Source organism: Hippoglossus hippoglossus, chromosome 16 (assembly GCF_009819705.1).
Source record: "Hippoglossus hippoglossus isolate fHipHip1 chromosome 16, fHipHip1.pri, whole genome shotgun sequence".
Classification (NCBI taxonomy): Eukaryota; Metazoa; Chordata; class Actinopteri; order Pleuronectiformes; family Pleuronectidae; genus Hippoglossus; species Hippoglossus hippoglossus.
The window spans coordinates 14,365,357-14,386,853 of NC_047166.1; the positions used below are offsets into that span (position 1 = coordinate 14,365,357).

General features: G+C 41.3%; 1 protein-coding gene across 7 annotated transcripts in view; it reads left to right on the forward strand.

The window, feature by feature from the left end:
• The window catches only part of ptprub (protein tyrosine phosphatase receptor type Ub), a 161,050-nt gene that overhangs the window by 113,759 nt on the left and 25,794 nt on the right, over positions 1 to 21,497 (forward strand). For 4 of the 7 annotated variants that reach the window (XM_034609863.1, XM_034609866.1, XM_034609864.1 and 1 more), the window contains exons 11-17: positions 1,313 to 1,415; positions 1,501 to 1,774; positions 11,188 to 11,224; positions 14,687 to 14,825; positions 15,776 to 15,799; positions 16,061 to 16,215; positions 16,852 to 17,039. In XM_034609863.1, the coding sequence (XP_034465754.1) occupies positions 1,313 to 1,415; positions 1,501 to 1,774; positions 11,188 to 11,224; positions 14,687 to 14,825; positions 15,776 to 15,799; positions 16,061 to 16,215; positions 16,852 to 17,039 (920 nt within the window). The remainder of the gene's footprint in view (positions 1 to 1,312; positions 1,416 to 1,500; positions 1,775 to 11,187; positions 11,225 to 14,686; positions 14,826 to 15,775; positions 15,800 to 16,060; positions 16,216 to 16,851; positions 17,040 to 21,497) is intronic. The other 3 variants (XM_034609868.1, XM_034609869.1, XM_034609870.1) reach the window with 1 other exon arrangement.

A 21,497-nucleotide genomic window follows, 5' to 3' on the forward strand; every position in this document is an offset into this window, starting at 1 on the left:
CATCTCTCAGTTCTCAAGACATAAATTAACTCGTAGCAAGCAGAGGAGCGCCACAGAGGAGAAGCCGCTGTGTGTTGTGTATAAAGGAAGATGCAGTACATTCTCGGGACCACAATGTCACCTCTGAGAGTCTCCCAGCTTATTACTGGTGATAGAAATCCAGCTTTTGTGTTGCCATTTCCTTTTAATGATGCATTTGTGCTTGTTAAGGGACGGGATTACACCTCTGAGGAGCGCACAACACGGCCACTCCCACCGTGCGTCGCTCGCACATTTACCCTCTCGCTGCTCCTGCTGGCCCCTATCTCTGTTTAGAGAGTTTTCTTAATTACAGATTTAGAGCGCAATCACCGCTGACTGGCTGTATGTCAGACGGAGCGCTGGCACAGAGTCAGACCGCAGATAGAGTCCAAAAGTCTTTGTAGATCATCCTCAACCTCCACCACTGGCCCACGGTGCAGAACATTCACTTACACTGAGCGTCTCTCAAATCTGCACTGACAGCCAGCAAACACTGAACACCTCCAACAGCTACTACTGTCAGCATCTTCAAGCAATACCCAGCGCAGTGCATCCATCCACACACATTTCCTCACATACACACAAATATGCATATAGATGTGTGCAACACCGTGGCCGATACACAATTATCCTTCAAACAGACTCTATCTGGCAGCAGGCATCAAACCCGCTTTTAGTCCTGCAAACCGCAACAGACCTTTAATGTCAACAAATGCACATTCAGGTTTCCTTAATGCCTCACCTTAATTGATGTCAGCTCTTTTCTGCTGCGGTATTAGCGAACCGGTTTTTTTTTAATGTGATAATCATCGATTCCTCATGAATAGGTTGCTCTCCTTCCCCTCACTAATTGACCAGTGGTATAAGAAGAGAAATGTGCTGCCACATCTCTGGGGAGGGGCACAGCTTTAGCTAAATCCTTTCAAATGAGAAGACCATTCAATTTAGCCCCACTTCCATGACTTTTAATTGGACTTGTATCCAAGACAACTAGGAGGGAGAATTCCAACAGTGTGCTGAATATGAGGATATGGGCAGTGGGTATATTAGCACTGTTAGCGGTTTATGTGGGGAAGGAAGGGACAGCTCTTTGCCACAATGAAATGGTCTGTCAGGTTCACGAGACATTGAGGGTGTGAACTTTTATATGGAAGGAGGAAGCGGGAGACAATTAAAACTGAATTAAGGAGGTATAATATAGCACTAGGCAAAAGCCACATGCATATTTGTTTGTGTGTGAATGTGTATTAATTATTTAGGGTAAACTCAGTGTGTTTCTTTGTGTCCTCAGCTCCCACATTTGATTACGGAGACATGCCGTCCCCCCTGAGTGAGACCGAAAGTACAATTACTGTCCTGCTGCGTCCTGCTCAAGGTCGAGGGGCACCTGTCAGGTGAGGAAACCTTCTTAAATCTACACGTCATTTTTTTGTTGTTGTACAAAACACAACTTATTAAAGGTGCACACCACGTATCCAGCACATACCAGGTGGTGATTGAAGAAGAAACCGTGAAGAAAGTGAAGAGGGAGATCGGGCTTCAGGAGTGTTTCCCCCTGCCCATGTCTCACGGTGAAGCCCAGGCCCGGGGGACACCACACTACTACACAGCCGAGCTGCCACCCAGCAGCCTGCCAGAGGCCAGTCCCTTCACTGTGGGCGACAATCACACTTACAACGGCTACTGGAACAGCCCTCTGGATCCGCGCAAGAGCTACCTCGTCTACTTCCAAGCTATGAGCAACTTCAGAGGGGTGAGTTATTGTTGAGTCCCTACCCGTGGTGCGGCAGATCGGCTGCAGACATTTACATTCAGAGTAATTCTGCGCCAGTGTTGTTAATGAGTATGTGTATTTGCTAATGCTGTGGGTGACAATGTAGGACAGTTGGCATTGTCTGGGCTCACAACCCTTGAAAGAGTATTTAATGCTGTGAATGGGCTTGTCTGATGGAAACATATTCCGCTGGCAGTGTAACTACTGTGAAATTATGTATGTTTGTATGTGCTTTGATTCTATGCAAACAAAAGATGTCTGAAACGCAGGATTACTTGCATATATTATTTACAGCCAGAAAAGCTGTGATTAGCTGGAAGTACTCAGAGTCAACAATATACTTCATTCAGCTTTTATTGTCTTTCCCTTATTCTGTTCAATTCGCTTCTATTCTATTCCTGTTACTTCATTAGACGGTCCTTTCATTATTGTCTTTACATACTGCTCCACAGTTCCACTTACTTCTTTCGAATGTAATGTTATGGTTTACATTACTGCATAAAGATAATTAGTTACCAGGGAAAGTACCTTTTGAGTTCATTTAAACATAGAGATATTATTTTAGTGATGCTGAGTCTGTTACACAGACACCTCTCCAATTAAAATGATCTATCTTTGTACCCATTATCAATATAATGAGGTATTGGACCAAATAAACACAATTATTTTTTTTTGATTTGCCTATTTATTAAGTCAGCAATACTGTTTGTGAAATGTGTAAATCTTCACACCAGCACGACTGCAACTTTACGAATATATTTCCAGGAGAAAAAGCTTGATTGAAATCTTTTAATGAAATTTTCCAACATATGCATTTAATCATCACAACATGACACATTAGGACAATCAACACCAGGAGGTTCAGGCAGCAAAGTGCTGCTCGAGATAGGAGGTGAAAGACTTCCACACTTTAAAAGAGATGTGCCATAATACTTTCCACTCAGTGTAATACAGGTTTGCCATGTCTCCAGTGTATCAAATCTAGCTCTCCTGCCAATAATGACAGAAAAGCTAAGGCATCACACTGTGCATCTGTAAGAGCAAACACTCCAGGAACTTCTCCAAAAAATATGAGTACCAGGTCTGGTCATATCTCCTCACTACAGATAACAGAGTGTTTTAAAAAGGGCCGACGAGAATGGTACAAGATTTGGGCAGCTCCAAAACATCCAGCGCAGGGTTTCATCCTGGTGACAGCAGCAGCAGATTTGATCTGTTCCAGGGAACATCCTTCACAGTGTGCTCCTGGTGAGGCGTAGTCTATGTGAAACCTGCAATAGCAATGAACCATCTGTAATAGATATGGATACTGAATGAGTTCTTGAAACTGCAGAGTGCCATACTTCCTCAGAAATTTTCATCCTTAGAGATAGAGATCCCTTTCACGTCTTAATCCCTTCCTGAATGACAATTGAGAGGAGGAGACATGGTGGGTATACAGCACAGACTTAGAAACAGTATCTGTTTCTACTACTATACTCTAGTAATACTGTGATACCCAATAAAACGCCTTTTGAATATTAGAATCCCAATAATAGCGTAAAACATTTGGTAATGCCAATCTGCTTTGTGTCTCTCCAGTTCCTAAACCCTGGGATTAGTTTACTTCAGATCAAAGATAAAATCATCTTGTTCAATTCTTTAAACTAATATTTTGTGTTAAAAACAGCTTTTTGAAAGAAGATAAAAAAGGCTGCCAATCATTCTAAAGTTTATTCTACCAGCTAAAGAGCTACAGAGGCACATCCATTGATTTGGTTCCATTTTGTGACCTTTTCCACTGCTGATTTCAAATTGTATTTAAAGAAATCTTTGAATTTGGGTCTTACTGATTACGATGTAATGAACTAATTTAAATGAAAATCAGTCAGACTCCATGAAGTGTGCCTCAGTGGTAACTGGAACCACAATGCTTTGTAACAAGTTGATTGTATAACCTGATATTTAAAAAAACAGTGATTACATCGAGGGCTTTGGGGATGGAAAGGTCAGCTTGAGTAAGATGCAGAATTCAATTATCTGCTTACAAACTTAATTTAAGGGTCCGGCCTCCTCTCCTGACTCCTTTCAATCTGCTTCACTCCTTCTGGCTTCAGCCAGGTGTATATATGTCAAAAAGAAGTGGGGCCAACAAACACCCCTGTCTGGTGACTTGATCTTTGGCAAAAAAAAACAAGTCTGTGGTGAGGCATTAAGAATTTGAATCCAAAAGCAACATTTTTGATCAAAGCCACATTGATTTGAATATGTGAACAAATAGTTATATTTCTGTAAGTGTCAAGAGAAAGAATCACCTGCAGAGACACGATCCACTGGACATATAGAGAATGTTAAATAATTTGTGTAAATTACCGGAAGGGATTACCTGAGATGAATCCTGATAAATAATTGGGTTTGTGACCTTATCAAGCTTCACTCGAGAGCAAACTTGATTCATTCCTCAGGGGATTCTTGCCCTTTGTATGTAAAACTGAAATGATACCTTCTGTCATGCTCTGTAATCATGACTTCTGAAATGTTTGTAAGCACTTTGCGATAGGGGCTCATTTCTGTGAATGCAATTCAGTATGAAACACATCATTTTACCACTTCTCATTTATGTGATTCAGTTTCTTTCACTCATGCAGACTGATCAATGTTTTCTTTTTCTTGCCCACGAAAACATTTCTTTCAGTTTCTAATCACTGGACTCCGAGGTGTAGCGCTCTTTGTAGAATTACTTATAAACATGTAATTGTGATCAGTGATTCTGCCGTGAGCCGTTTGTCTCTCTGCTATACAAGTAGCTCCAACAGATTGACTCTGTTGATTGCAGAGAGCATTTCACCAGCCGTCTCCCCATTCATATTATTTTTACCCCAATCTGCTCCAGGTCTGAATCTGTGGTTTTAGTGGGGTGTTCTGTTTACAGGCATACGCTCTTCATGTAGAGATTGGTCAAAGACAATGGCCATGATCAATAGATTTTATTTCAGAGATAGACAAATAAACCTATTCTGCTCTTTCTGCAGGCATTGGAGGCAATCATGTCCCCACAAAAGGGACATCTACGGTCTTTACATTCACATCTAGATAAAGACATCTATACAAACTATACAAACTTATTGCCAGCTAATCACTTTGGATTCAGTAATTTTAGTATATTTATCATTTGCGAAACAAGGTTATATGCAGAAAGTGCTGTGATCTGAAATAATGATGTCCTTTTATCCACAAGAGGGTCGCATTCTTTATCCATAAATAAGAAATTGATTCTAGAATAGGACTTGTGCACTGGGGAGAAGATTAATGCAGCCTGGATAGAGGGGTTTTTTGTATCTCCAAGCATCAATAATTGCATTAGGTCTGAAGGAAATTCTTCATGCAACAAGCAGACTTATTTAGTGCTCCACATGTGGGTTTTGACCAGTCTAAGGGGGATACACCATTGGACTATCCTCTTTCTCGCTTTATGGCTCTAAAATATCACTGAAGATTTCCCTCTTGAATTATAGGAGCAGCTTGCGTCTCCAGTCGTATTCTCTAACAGGACAACTTAACTAACAGGCCAGAGGAGAAATAATGTCTTCTGTCCGAATTGGTCTTTTCTCATTAATAACTCTCATTCTTAAAATTCCACCACAAATGCTCTGACTGACCTAGTCTCTACCTCAGAGGTCAACGTTTAAGTGCTGCATTCTCCAATCTAAGGCAGCTCTTTAAGTAAAAGCACCAGATAGAAATGTTCTGTCTCTCCTTCACACCAATTATACACAGATGACACGGTCGGGACCTTGCTTCTTTTGTTCCAAATGACCAACGCCCAGTTTCAGATGGATTTTCTCTTGATGCACGGAGGTAATGACCTCATACATCACCGCTCTCTGCCTCCTCTGAGGAGGTCACACAAACCTCCAACATGGTAACCTGGGTACCTACTTGCTCCTTTGTGTTTGTATATTCCTCCCACAGCTCTTGTCCTTGCCCTCTTGATGTTCTTGGCCTGCGTTTCCGTTTTCTTGTCATTTCTTAAAGAAACTCAGTTTTCAATCATCTTATCTTGCAGAGAATAGCTATCAATCCTCTCTGCCAGCTCTTTCGCAGTAGCATCCGTGCAATGCTTTGCTGCATGACCTGTGTTTTGCCATGTGTGTCAAGAATGTGGCATTAGCATCCCCAAAATGATTTCAGATATCCCCAATTGCTCAGAAATTCTGAGTAAATGTCTGTTCTGGTGAAGTGCCTGACCTTCCACATGCCTTCGAGCTGCCTCAACCAGAAATCCAAGCTGCAGATGTCCATTTCGTGATAAGTTTAACGAGTAACCAGCATGTTTGAATTTTTAGGAATTTGTATGTACTTCTACTTACTGCCACAGCGTAGTTGCTATACACCAATCAAGGAGGTTATGTTTTCACAGATTTTTTGTCGGTTTGTTTGTACATTTTGTTAGTTAGCATGATTTTGCAATTTCACTACTGGACGCATTACCACAAAAATTGGTGGAAGGATGTTGTACCCATCAGAGAGGAAAGCAATGGATTCTGGTGTGAAACCGGAGCAGGGGGCTGATCCATGAATTTTTCTATCACATTCTCTAACATTGCAAATAGGACATTTTGACCAATTTCACAGTTTTCCCAGGGAATCATTCATAGATCTTGATGGCGGAGGTGAGTGCGATTGTAGTTCTTTATGCAGTTAATTAGTTGAGTATTTAAAGAAACACTGTGGACCAAGGTGACACTAAATAATCTCTGCATTTGTATCAACTTTAGTCTTGTTTTAGCCGGCAGATGGTGCATTATTTCACACTTTTTCCCGATCTAAAGCACACAAAGCACCTCCAGACTCCTGTCACACCCAGAGGACGCCACATTACCTTTTCCAAATTCTATTACAGGAAGAGCTGCTTCCTGGGTGAGGCAATTACTTAAAGATAATTGGGCCCAGGTGCAGATGATCAGAGGCAGAAAGCTGCTGCCTCAATATTCACAGACGGAGGCGATGTAGCTGAGAAATGTTGCTGCAGGTAACGCAGCCCTCTGAGATCATTTGCTGGGAATAAATACATGCATGCTATGTTCCTGCTCTGTCTGACTTTTTGAGCCACATCAGTAGATGGTTACTATGTGATCAAATCACTGCATTTTCCTTTTATTGCTCCTCCCCCCCCCTCCATTGGACATCTCTGTATCACTAAGTTCCACGAAGGAAGAGCTGGGTGGCTCATCCCCACCAGTAGCATCTTTTTCCAGCCCAGTGGAGAAACACACGGAAGGAGTGCAGTGTGAGCACTTCACACAACTCGGCAACTAAGCATGGGATTAAATCGGGGGAGGCCTGGCTTTACCGGCGGATGGGATTAGGTTTTGTTTTGCCTGGCAGGCGGCCAGCCTCCATGACCCACAATGAGTGGACACAGTGCCAGATCACACAGCCACCACTGTCCCTGGGCAACACTGTTGCTTTTGACATGGAAAGACACAGACGCAGTCAGAATCGGTGCATCAGTCCTGCCTCGGCGCTGTGGCTGAAACAATTCAGTGATTCAACAATTCAGTATTAGTTTACTTTGAATTCACTCCTGCAAGCACATAATTACAGCTCGATTCTACTGTCGATATTTCAGACACAAGGATTTTGTGGATGCAAAGTTGTTAGTTATGTGGGTTAGTTGTTTCCTGTCTTTTTTTGTCTTTCCGTTTGGATGCCAAATTTAAGTAAATTACTTCAATACATTCAAAGAGCAGATTGTTGGTGGGCACATACTCAGCCATAGTAAGGCACAGAAGACATTTTAGTGCAGTTTTATCCACCTGGCCCCCTGGTATAATGTCCATAGAAATCCAGGAGAAGTCGATGTGAGAACAGAGCAGGGAATCCCAGATTCACCGCGAGCGAGTGGGGGTGCTGGTGACGCGACAGACACAAAAATGAAAAAATAACAAAAAGAAAACAAATATCTCCCGGTGAGAAAGACACAGACGAGGACGTCAAATGTGTTTGTGGTGATGAGAGCTGACGACAGTGTTGTGCGGGTTAGGGTTAGTGCGAAAGACACACTGCGCCTAAACTCCTTAGCCAATTCTCCAGATTTTACCTGTAGGTCATGTCTGAAAACGGCTATAAAGTCAAATGAAGTTATCATCGCAGCTGTTAAACCCACTCACAGACCAACAAATAATCTGACACAGTGGCCTTTTAGCCTCTTTTTATGAATATTATTAACATTACAGTGTTATTTTTTTCTTCTCACAATCGTTTTGACACTACTCACTTCCAAGTGATAATGAGAGAGTCTATTAAAACCTCCGAGCAGATGTTCAGGTTTAGCTGCGTCACTCTGTGTGGACTGGAAAGCTTCAGCAGTCTCTAAATATGTTTGGTGCTATTTTGTGTTTCCTTTTGTATCTTGTCTTCCTGCTCATCCTCAATATGCAATTATGTATTTCCAGGCTTTTTACGTTTTAGCGCCGTGCTCCCGCTGTCACAAAAATGTAGGCCGAAAAAAAAGGAGAGAATTTTAGCATTCTAAATTTGATTTAGTATGGAAGTCTGAATGCATTCAGAATATGCATGAAGTGTGGGATATTTTTATAGCAGGTTTTATTGTACACAGAAGGAGGTAAACAGAATCACTGTATGCCCATTTTAGAAAAAAACAACTCTTGAAGTAAAAGTGTTTCTTGAAGCTGATCCCTCCTAAGAATGAAACATCCGAAAAGAGTCATAAAGTATTTTTACGTACTTAGAGTAAGTTAGTATTTTTGTCATGTTTTAAAACGTAAACTGAGGTGTCAGCATGCTTATTTTTAGATTTGAATTGTATAGAGTATTAATTCACAGTCCGCCTAGTGTGTTTAAGTTTGTGTTTGTCTACAATGCCTTTGTGTAGATGCATCGTTGCACTTAGTCCTCGACAGTAGTGGCAGTAATGGGAATAATTTGAACAGTATATGGGATCCATAATATTTGGCATTCACCCATGCTAATTATCTGGAGAGCGGCTGTCGGGCCTCTCTAATTACTATGATTGATCCATCTGAAGAGGGGCTTGAATCACTGTGGATGCAGACTGTAGCTTTTGCCCGGACACAGCGCAGCCATTTATATTTCCAAACTTCCCCCTCACTGTCACACACACACACACACACACACACACACACACACACACACACACACACACACACACACACACACACACACACACACACACACACACACACACACACACACACACACACACACACACACACACTGTAAAACCTTGAGCGTGTGCCTTGTTGCGTGTTGGCATTTGTGTTTCGTATTTAAAACTGCCAGGAACCACGAGCCCCTCTGGCATGACTGGCACAGCACAGTCAGACATGTGATGTGTGTCCCACAATCTGGAGCTTGCCTATTAACTCTTGTGCTGAGCCATCAACACACTGATTCTGATGTGCTCATCATAGACTCTGCAGCCATCCATCATAACACTATTCTTTTATCATCTACAGTAAATGATTGTAAATGTTCTCTGTCTTCATTTGGCGAAGCAAGTGATGATTGAATGTATAATTTCAAATGCCGCCTATGTAAAATAAACAGCATCGGAATCTGCTGTTGGACTGCTAATGGACAATGTTTTCCGATAATTGAGTCAATCTCTCAAAAGTTAAAAGCTGCCAGTCAGCGTTTCTACAGATACAGTAGAAACACAAATGAAAATTATGCATATCTCAACATTACTTTTCAATTTGAAGTGCATTTTTTTTTTATCTCCTGTATATAACTGTATTGGACTGTATTTAAAGATAGACGACTGCTCCCCAAAAGTGAAGCCAAAGTGTGTAGCTGCAGTATAGGTCATAAACCCCCTCTTCTCCTTCGTGTCAGCAGATTGGACATTGTCGAGTGCGTGTATCGGCCCAGCGACCGCTCCATGTTCACTACATTTTAGACTCATCTCCAAAAGCGCAAGATTCCTGCGTTCGTATCCAGGATATCTTGGCTTCATTTCTGGATAGTGGGAGGAAGTGGACACGTATTGTCCATTTTTATTAACTTAAGTCAGGACACAGAATATCATTCATAGGTTGTAAATAAAAATAAAAAAATCATATTTATAATGTAATTCATTTTTTAGCCATGCTAGTGTCCCCATCATGAGAAATTGTATTTGTTCAATACTTTGGTTTATGAGCCTATGACCAAATACTTTCATCCTGATCAGCTGCAAATGTGCTTTGTGTTAATGACAAATGTTGACACCGTGAGCATATTAACATACTGTTGTTAGCATTTAGCTCAAATGATCGTTTTGCTGAAATACAACCTCACAGAGCTGCTAGCATGGCTGTAGACTTGTGTAAACATTCTGAACGACATTAACTGTGTTTGTATCAGTTGCCTGAACCCTAGCCAAATGTAAAAGATAAGGCCAAACAATAACAATCATTACTCTTTCCTTAAATGTTAGGAGATGTACTGTAAATGACATTTATCTTTGGGATGAACCTGATTGCTATACAGGTCAACATCTTTTTAAGTTCATATAAATAAAAGAAGGCGAAACATGTCTGGAATAATATTTACCATGGGTAAACCCTCAGTGTTTGTCTGACAAACCAAATGTTTGTACGATTTATGCTTGTATTTTCAGATAAAACTATCAGGTTGAGAATTTATTGAAGTGTTTTTCAGCCTGGAAAAAAATAAAAATTTTTAGGAAAGCGTCTTTTGCTCATTTCCGAATGGGCACATTTGCATGATTGTCCCATAATGCCTGAATTAGCATCTGTAAATCTTAATTCGATAATGCATCTCCCTGAAAGAGGTGGCAGGATGGAATTGGATTACAGACTTGGATCTCATTAGTGCTGTTTGACAAAGGTCCTTTTCATAACACTGCGATGCCATCAGCTGAAATTTGAGTAAAATTAATTCCTTTTCATAGTGGTGCATCGGTCTGAAACCCTCCTCTTAATTATGCTCTCTCCCTTTCAACTCTCGTCCTTTCTCCTTCAGCGAGAATCTCTAATCTTCTCGAACACTTCACCACAGCGCTCAGATTTTCAGATAGTTTGTAATCTCGCGTCATCAATAGGACTCTCAACTCATGAGCTTTTTGTCCGTTTGTCTGTGTCTCTATCAGGAAATAAATAATGCTTTTTTATAAGAGAAATTATTTCAACACACTCATATTTGGTAATTCGAGTACACAGAGGAGAGACAGTAATGTGATTCCAAATGTGGTCCAGAGTGGGGAGTAAATATGCTTTAATATTCATTCAGAATGTGTATTTTACCAGTGTTTATATGTGTGTGTGTGTGTGTCAGCTCAGTACCTTCCTGCCAACCTCTTTTGTTTTCTCCTTTCTTCAAACAACACTCTCTCCTCTGATGTCTCTGTTTTCTTTCTCTTTCAGGAATCCAGAATAAACTGCATCCGAATCGCTCGCAAAGGTAATTCAATATAAATATTTCTCTGACCCTGTGACCTCGAAGGCCTTTTCCTGCACTGTTCCGAGTGCTTTGCAATCTTTGTTCTCCATGATTGGAAATTAAGGTCCAATTGTAATGGCGTGCTTTGCTATAGTCTCTCCTTCATTGTTATTTACCTCTCTGTCAAGTACAAAGGTGGGGGCGGGGGGGTCATCGACAAATTTTCTCTGACGGTCGTAGTTGTTTAGCAGTGGGCCTCAAAGAAAAGGGCAACAAGCAGGGAGGGAGGGATTAGAGGTCAGACTTTCATCCTGTTTGTTTGGGGGCAGATGCTGGGACACGACGTATCAAAGGCAGCCTCTCTGTTCTCATCAGCAGCTCAGTAGATGGCTACATCTGAGGGCTTTGACCTCTGTTTGGTCCAGAAGGGTCCTCCAGATCAAAAATTCCAGATGGAGCTACCTCGGCCTATCACTGCGAGAAACCCCCCACCTCCCTCCCCTTGCCCGCCTTCTGCAGCTCAGGTCTTAGATACAAAGGGACATGAAAAGGGCAGAGAAATTGACTCTAAGTCCTGATGGCAGGAGAGCCCCTGTGCCATAGTACACTGTCAGATCATGCTGAATAAAAGTCATGTATTTATAGTTTTCATAGCACCGCTACAGTAAGCAGAGAATCTTGCAAAGTAAATTGACTTGGCGGGGTGTTTTTTTTTTTGTGAAGGCCTCTTTTTGTGAGTGAAAAAAGGAAAGAGATGAGGCTCTCCTCAAGCATAAAGCCAAAAGGCAAGGCCAGCCATTTCTGCTCAGCGTCTCACTCCATCTGCCCTCACAGACACCCGGTTGGGCATTGATTAATTATGCTTTCTCAGAGCAATGGGCTTTACACTGTGCTTGCCTCTTTTCTTCCACAGTAAGCAAAGAAAGGAAAAAAAAAAGAAGAAATGCACACGGAGCTCTAGTGGTTGTAAAATGATTGTATTGTATTGTGTAAGAAAGCAAGATATAAGGGAAGATACAGAAAGAAAGAGGAGAGAAAAATGCACAGTGGAAATAAAATGAGTTAAAACCTAACACATTACGTCATCCACATACAGGGATGAATAATACAGGGGAAAAAAAACTCTAAAAGGTAAATTCGTAGGAAAAAATCTCCGGGTGATATCCAATTTCAAGGTGCAAAGGGTCAGAGGAGTTTCTTGTTGCTGTTTGAGATCCCTGTGATCCCTCTACCATTTCCATAGCCTCTGCATCATCGCTTCCTAAGCCGTTATTATCACGCAGACCATCAAAAGTAAAGTGGAGGCAAATGATTCTGGCTTGGATAACAAAGCTGGAGATTACATTTCAACTTCCAGGTGACAGTTTAATTAAGGATCCTCTGGCAGGCTCAACACAATAGTCTTCCATTTCTCCTCCTCTAAGTGCCAATTTCCACCATCAGGGCAGCTGGCAGGTGCATGGAATCATGTGGAAATCTATTTCATGCTCGTGTTTGGCTCGGTAGAAATTTTTGTGGTTAAATGTGGCAAAACTGCCTTATCTGTCCAACATGTCAGAAACCTGAAATTGATTTTTCAGACCCCTCATCTGCATTTTTCAGCCAGTTAAGTTGCCCTGTATTTCACTTGCAGATGTAATTTTCAATGAAGACACGGCACAAAGTAAACAGCGAGTGCTGACTTTGCGTCCGAGGCTTGTTTGTTGAATGTAGCACCAACAGATTGGCTGAAATCTCTGTTATTTTCAGTTAAAGTTGCTCACAGACACAAAGGCAAGGTGGTGAAAGTGTCCCTGTGAAAGAGGAGAAACAACAACAAAATGTAATCTTTGATTCACAGTCGGACTGAACCTTCTCTTTACACCACTGCAAATATACTGCAAGTATAACCCTCAGAAATTGTGTCTGAGCAAGCACACACCGAAATGGAACAATATATTCAGATATACTATTATCTGTACCGCTTATTCTTTGAGGGTCGCAGGGGGCCCAGCTGACATTGGGCGAGACACAGGGCACAAGGACTCACACATAATTTAAAATCTCTAATTAACCTAACCCCAATCTGCAGGTTTTTGGACTATATAGGAGGAAGCCAGAGTACCCAGAGATTACCCACACAAGCACAGGGAGAACATGCAAAGGCACAGGCTTAGCTGGGATTCGAACCGGTGCTAACCACTGCTCCACCGTGCTGCCCATAATATAGGATTAGAAACATGCCCTTTCTGATTTCAGGCTAATGGCTTAATTTCTTGCCATATGCCAGACACCAATCAATTGATTAAAAGAAAATCCTGCCAAATAATGAAATTACATTGTCCCACTTTCATCTTTATTTGTGAAAAGAGTTCTGAAGCACCCATAAAATGCCCGCGGCTGCAGATAGTTGGGCTAAAACATGGCTCTGTTTTCATTTCCCCTGCCCCAGATCTGATTCTTCCCCCAGCAGGCTGCAAGATAGAGCTCTATCCCCAGGCCTGCTCTGACTTTCTACTGCTCTCCAGATAGGTTGTGTTGTTCCAATAAGCTCAGAAGGGCTAGTTTCAGGGCTGTCGAGGCCTGGAGGACGGCCTGACACACACACGGAAAGAGAAAAAACTAGATCATTGGGACTTTACAACAAGGCAAAGAAAGGCCTGCTGCTCAGCGCCATTAACATAAGTATATGAAGCTTTGTATTTGAGAGCTGAATAACCTGCTGGTATGATTACAACCTTTCCAGTAGCTCTCAGACACCGGGCACCTTGGCATTAAAATGTAGGGCTGTGTGGATGACTTGCGCCTGGGAAAATATATATTCTTAATTCAGTAATGAATAAAAAGAACACTCCAAAGTTTCAGTGCATGTAAAATATCATAAAGAGCCAGTTATCGAGCTACTCAAATATGAACAATAGATGGAAGAAGAATGTGTTGAAAGCCTTTTTTGTACATGACTAATGAATCTTACCAAATGAGTTTCAAGTCTTACTTTGGCATATTTGCAACACTTGTGAAAAAAATGTCCTCCTCTACGCTCATTTATAGCAGTCTGTTCATTTTCTCATCGCCATTCCTTTTCAGCAAAAGATGTGGAGCAGTCCAAATAGCTTGTTGAAAACCTTTTTGTTCATCAAAGCACAACTTGCTATTGTGTATATCTGTGGCTCGTAGGCCTAAATGCATCACTTCGCTATTCACGTTCTACAATAGCATTGCCAGTGAAATGTATGTTTGACATTAAAGACCATTATAATTCAGGAGATCTCCTCAAAGTGAGCGTCCATATGCTCATGTGTCAACATTTGTTAGAAAAAGAAAGTGTGCATGAATGAAAAGTTCTTCAAAGCTGTGCATTTAAAATGTTTCTTCCTGTTTTCTATTTTCCACGCTATTTGCTTCAATCTGTACTGCGAACCACTTCCTTAACACCTTCAGTTCCCCTGTGTACAATAATTGCGTCACATCTTTTTAAACGTGCATCCATTTCTTCCCTTCTAGCCGCCTGCAAAGACCACCGCAAGGCTTTGGAGGTGTCCCAACACTCGGAGGAGATGGGGCTGATTCTCGGGGTGTGCGCCGGGGGCCTGGTGGTCCTCATCCTCCTGCTGGGTGCCGTCATCATCATCATTAAGAAAGGGTAAACATCTGCTGATAGCTGTTTGAGTAAAAAACATGCCTCATTAAGCGCATTCATACCGCATCTTCCACAGTTTTTTTCCCTTCATGTTTTGTTTTGGAGCAGTTTCGTTTATCCGTTTTTTATATACTTGCTGAACTTTTCGGAAAAGGTCACGCTTGTTTGGGGATGATGCTGGACCCACAACTGGCGCCGCATTGTTTGCACTCCCTCATGGCGCACCAGAGGGACCAAACAACCCTCATCTGCAGAGCCTATCTGAGTGTGAAGTATTTAATTAAAGACGGATGCAATTCAATTAGCCACTTAATTACGCACACCAAGCAGAGGCCTGACCCTTAAATGAGATGGTAATTGGGAGGGAAAAGGTGCTTTTAGAGATTATTAGCCAATGATCCCACATGTCTACAGTAGCTCATCTACACCTCTGGCTCTGCATTCATTTAGCGGCAGCTGTCGGCGGGCCTCAGTTTAGCTCTCAAACAAGGCTTAACCTGTCTTACCTTGATAAGATATAGTGTCCTGCCAAAAGAGAAGTTACTCCAGCAATCATTATTAAATGGCTGACGTATGCGTTCAGGCTAATATTGAATAATGTTGATTTTAAAAGTCACCGCTCCTCTGCACATCAGCCTCAGAGTTCCTCCGCTAAACCACCGTGAATTTCGCTTTTAGGGAATTGATTGCTAAATTTGCTGTGACAGAAAGCCACGTGGTCGAGTCCTGGAAGTGTAAAACCGAGACATTTTCCATTGAAGGAAACGCACATTTTCTGCCTCACCGCTGCTTCAGCATGTGTCATATGGCCACCTTCACAGGCGAGCTGGTGAAGAGGAGGGTTCTCATCTTCACTGTGATCAATGCTTTCTGCCCTCAGCTGACATTGCTTTCATCTTACATTTCTTCTTTCTCTTGATTTTTGTTTCCTCCTTCTCCTGCACTCTTGCCAGAAGGGACTACTACTCTTACTATCCGTAAGTGACTCCACCTCTTTGCTTTTCCATCATTTGGTGATCCATCATGCACACGCATGTGCTCTGGCTGTCAGTCATAAGTCATAAAGGGAAAATGAAATTTTTCTATACTTCATCACCCTGTTTCTCTCAGCTATTACCTCCTTGTTGTTCCTTACAAAATAGTGTTTGCTTTTTCTCCCTCTCTCCACCTCTGCCTATCTTTTACCATCTCTGCCAAACTCCAATTATCCCTCCATTCTCCTCTATCTCCATTAATAGGAAGCCAGTAAACATGAATAAGACGCCCATTACGTATCGACAGGAGAAGAGTCATATGGGCTCCATGGAGCGTAGTTTCACCGACCAGAGCACCTTGCAGGAGGATGAAAGGATGGCTCTTTCCTTCATGGATGCACACACCTGCGGCACTCGAGGTAAGATACACGCACACTCACACATACATACACAGCGCAGTGTACACAACCACATAATGCATCTGCAAAACTAGACGCACATCATCCTTCACTCTGTATTTTTGTTGACCGTCACTCATTCACTCTGTAATTACGCCTGAATTACTCTTAGAGATAATTGTCACCCATTCATGAAACATATTCTTTGGCACCCTCAGCTATTTGTCACCTGCAGCCGATACACCGTATTGATTGAATCAAAATTCTTTTGATTGATGTCAGCACTTCTCATCTTGATCTCCTCTCTAATATTGTCAGTTTCACTGAGAGGGGAAAAACAGATACTGTAAAGTTGATCGAGATTCAGAGGCAGAGCTGCTGTCACTTCTTCGTAAGATCTATGACGAGACAGCTTTGCAATGACAAACCTTATCAAAGTGACACACCCGTAACATATACTGTTATGTATATATATACTGTATGAGTCCATATCAGCATGCAGTGCGCCACACTGCTTACACCACCGTTCTGGGATCCCATAGTAAATGCAAAACGTGCTACAAGTTACTAAATCTTTTATATCATACCATGTCATGCTCATAAATTGTTCAACCTACAGTTGCACCAAAATTGCAAATGTGTGTGTATCTGATTCAGGTGATGCTCGTAGTTCAGTGAATGAAGCCAGCAGCCTGCTGGGAGGCTCCCCGAGGCATCAGTGTGGACGTAAAGGCTCCCCCTACCACACAGGGCAGCTCCACCCTGCAGTCCGAGTGGCCGACCTCCTCCAGCATATCAACCAGATGAAGACAGCCGAGGGCTATGGCTTTAAACAGGAATATGAGGTGAAAGGACGCTATTAAACTTCTCCCTTACACTCTGACAGCATGAGACAACACAGAGAGCTCCTCAGGGATTCAGACAGATCCTTAGAAGTCTTTTTGATATTCATTGTGTAAAATGTCCAGCATTAGAGGTGAGGCATCTAATATGATCCAGGGCAGAATGAATGAGCATAAGGACTTTTTTGTTTATTTTTTATATTTTATATATTATATTATATTCATTACCAATTTGTTTGGCACATTTATTAAGTATAGTGCTCTCCACTCGGTAAGGGGCAGTGGTGTGCCTTGTGTGGCTGTAATATTATTTTTAAACAAGAAGGACAGGATTTTTCTGGGTCTGATATCAGGGTGTTGGAAAATACATGAGTGAAAGTTCTACACGCACCAAGTCTTTCACTGCTGCTGCTAGTTTGCCTCTACGCAATGATTCAAGATGATTTGTCTACTGCGAATTTGTCCCCTCTGGCAAATCCTTCAGGTCCTACAACTAGGAATCAGACAGCATTCAGCACTTTTTTCTCTGGCAGCCACGTTGATTTATGAGAGAGCGAGCGGTGTGCGTGTTTGTGGCCTTATTTTGAATGTTGTGTTGTGAGAAATAGATTTTTGGAGAAGATGCAGGGGTAAGAAAAAGTGTGTGAACCATTTGGAATCACCTGGTTTTCTACATTCATTGGCAATAAAATGCAACCAGATCTTCTTGCCATGTTAAAGAAAGTAAAAAAAAAAGATTCTGCCCAATTATCTGAATCCACTCCAAAATGTAATGGGGTTTTCCTCGGATCGTGCCCCACCCCTCCACAATATATCATGGAAATTAGTTCAATATTTTTTCAGTAATTTTGCTGACTGTCAGATAGTAAGACAAACAAATGGCAATGAAAACATGGCAGAGTTAATAAACTCCTTTAGGCATCAATTACCTCAAACAAGCACTTTCTGTAGCTGACCACTCTCCCTGTGGAACTTCCGAATCCTTGGATGTCTTGTGTGATCACTTCTCTGAGCTCATTCTGCAGCATTTCTATTGGGTTGAGGTCCTGGCTCGGACTGGGTCACTCATACGTCTGGGCTTTCCTCATTCTATTGTAGATCTACGTTGATGTTTAGACTCATTGTCCTGCTGCATCCTTCAGCTTCATCTGAGCTTCAGCTGGTGGACAGTCACAGTGACATTATACTTTGAGAAACAAATTAAAACTTTGGAGTATTAATTCCCCTCTTGAACATATTTATTTAAGCCTGAAAGTAAAATTCACTGCAATCTAGTCTGTTTGTGTCATTATTTATGTTATCTCAGACAGGATGCATGCTTTTATTTTAATTAAGTGTATGCTTTAGGTTACTTGAACCAATCAATAATTCATCAGAAGTGAATATATGGTAACAGGAAGGGTTTTAGTTTGATAGATGAATCAATCTGTGACATTGCATGCGTTCATAACACTATTTGAGTATTCATACTGAGAGTACCTCCGTATAAGAGGGCTGAAATAGTCCAGCCAGTTAGGCAAAGCCATTATATAATATATTTATTTATGCTTATATATTTCTATTTATGTGATGTTATATGTGATCATTCAATCAATATTGAGAAAATATGCATTGTAATAATTTGAAAATGTATTGCCCAGGCCTCAATATGAATTTTTGCATTCTGGAAACTTTTTCTTTGTTTAGGTCTTCAAAGCATTCGATTTAATTTCAGAAAGAGTTTATAACCTGGCTCTTACTCTGAGAACATGGAATTAACATGTCGTTAATTGCAGTATGAATTATTGCTGCTGGTGCGGCAACAATTATGTCCGTATTCACACAATAACTATATTCTCCACAACCAACCTTCACTGTGAATTCAAAAGCATGACTTCACATTTCTTTCATCATACAGTGACTAAGAGAACTTTAGAGGCAAGAAGCAAGAACACCCATATATCTTTATAAATATATATAATCTAGTGTCACAGTTGGAGGTTGTTTGACCATAATTTGTGGGAATGAAAAAGTGGTCCAGTTACCTTTGAGTTTGTATTATTTTCTAAAAGCTTTATTTGCTTCTGCACCGAGGCTGTGAGTGATGTTATACCATCTCAGTTTCCATGGTGAGAGAAATGTTTCCTGCATGAGATCTCCCAAATCCTGTGGAGACTGTTTTCTGTGGTGTTCTGTGTAGCATGTGCTGGAACACAAGTATCTTGCTGAAACTCTTGTGGCAGAAGGACTTAAGAGTTCTTGAACACCAATGTGTCACTGAAATAAAGTCAAGTAGCTCCCCATGTTTTTCTCACAGATGCACAACATCAAAGTCTGTAATGAAAGTGTTGGTTACCTTATTCGAATGAAAGGTGATTCAGTTTTTCCTATTTTACTTATAACAAATTCAACAAATCCTTGAATTAATTATTGAAATAAAACCCAACACCCAATCAGTCCATTTATCAATTAGATTTCTAGCACCTTAATGAGTTTGAGGTTACTGCAGAAAGCTTCTTCTATTGGTGGATTTGAAGCAGCTGGATGGTTTCATCTTTCCAAAAAGTCCTCATTCTATCCTGAGGTCTTGTTTCAGTCCACTATGTCAGTATATCTGTAAAGATGGGACCTGTGGTCTTCTGTATAGTTGCAGTGTCTTGATACCAAGGTCCTGCAAGAATGTCAAGCTCCTTGCACTACTGAGGACAGCATCCATGCTTATTTTAGCCTCTTGCATCCATGATCTCATTCTTTCACTTACTGCTTGGAGCCATACGGGAGGTTGGAGCAAAGACAAAGCTTTGCTTTTTGGGTTAGTGCCCTCTAAACCGTACAAAATCTGGGACATGGCTACACTTGCATGTCTGATTGTAATGTGCTCTCCTAACACAACAGAGGAAACTGCGAAGCTAAAAGAGGCTGGTGTGGTATTTAATGAAGTGAATTCATGGCTAGAAGAGAATTTGTAGCACTGCTTGATGGGACTGGAGGGACGGCAGGTTAGGTTGGGTTGGCTGTAAATTGAGCCATTGCAATCAGGTTAAAGAAACATTTTGAAGAATTTCTCCATCTTCGAGACAAACTCTTCTGTGCTGCAGGAACCTCTTGATGATTCCTAGTTGGTTCGAGCTTATATAATCAGCAGTGGAGGTTGCACTTGTCAGAGGCTTCCAAGGTGGAAGAGACTGATCTCAAGTTCTATGTGTGAGAAGTACAGATTCCTGCTATAAATCCGTCCTAGATAACTGACATATCACCAAAAAAATTCTAATCCTCTTAGTGGATTCTGTGTGAGTGATCCATTAAATTTATCTCCAAAGAAAATTGATTTGCAGTGTAAGCACACGGGCACAAAAAAGTATATAAAACCAACATACACACTGAAGTAAGTTACAGTGGAGAGGAGGATGCATCAGTTTTTAATACCACCCGACACATTTCATCACACAGCCGATGGGTTGGGAGTCTGCCTCTCTAAGGGTCAATTGGTTGTCCCATTAAGATGAGATTGTGATGAAGTCAAGTTGAGTAGTTTGGTCTTCAATCATCATTGACTGCTATCATGTGCAGTTACCATCTGGTAATATCATTGTGGATATCCACAAACTTATATAGAAGTCATGTTAGTTGAAGGATATTTGACATAATCCTAGTACCACTCGCCACCCGCTGAAATTAATTATCTGGGTTAATAAGGCATCTGGATCCTACTGTTGCTAAGCATATGAATAAATCATGAGCATTTTGGGCCAAATAAGACCTCTGTAGTGACAGCAGGCCTGACGAGGCTAAACATCTCCAGAATTTCTGTAGCTATAGTGAGGTCCCTGTCCTCTTCAAACAGATTGTAGGGGAAGTCTGGGAGTGTGAAGTGGGAAGGGAGGAAAGAGAAAAGTGTATGGAGGAAGAAATGTGGGACAATAGCACTTTTATCTCCACTGCCCTGTACCCTCCAAATAACCTCCTACCAGTTAGTATTTACCTCCTGCTGAAGAATATATTGCAACATTAATAATCTCTAATATGCAAAGGCAATCACAAGACTGTGATACATTGAGCAGCACGGCCATTAAGGGTCCCCACCAACTGGAGGAAGAGGAAGACATCTCACATAATAAGTTGTTCTTTCAATTTCTCACAGTAGAGATGAAATATCCAACATGTAATATTAATGTAGGTCTGATATTTGGAGGTTAGATGTTAGGACCCTCTCACAGTAGAAGACAGGCAATACTCCTCATTGATCCTGCCGATGCTCAGATAATTAAAACTCATGTGGATTGAATAAATCAAATATTCTGTATGTATTTTATCTCAGTGATTTGGCATTCACTGTCCAGGAACTCGCCTTGCACTGCCATTATATTTTGCGAATCATAGATCTCTGCTCGGTTATAGGTTTTTTTTTTTACCAATGCACAATCGAGATTTGGTCCTGAACTGAACGTCAAATACAAACCATTTAATTGCACAACATTGCTT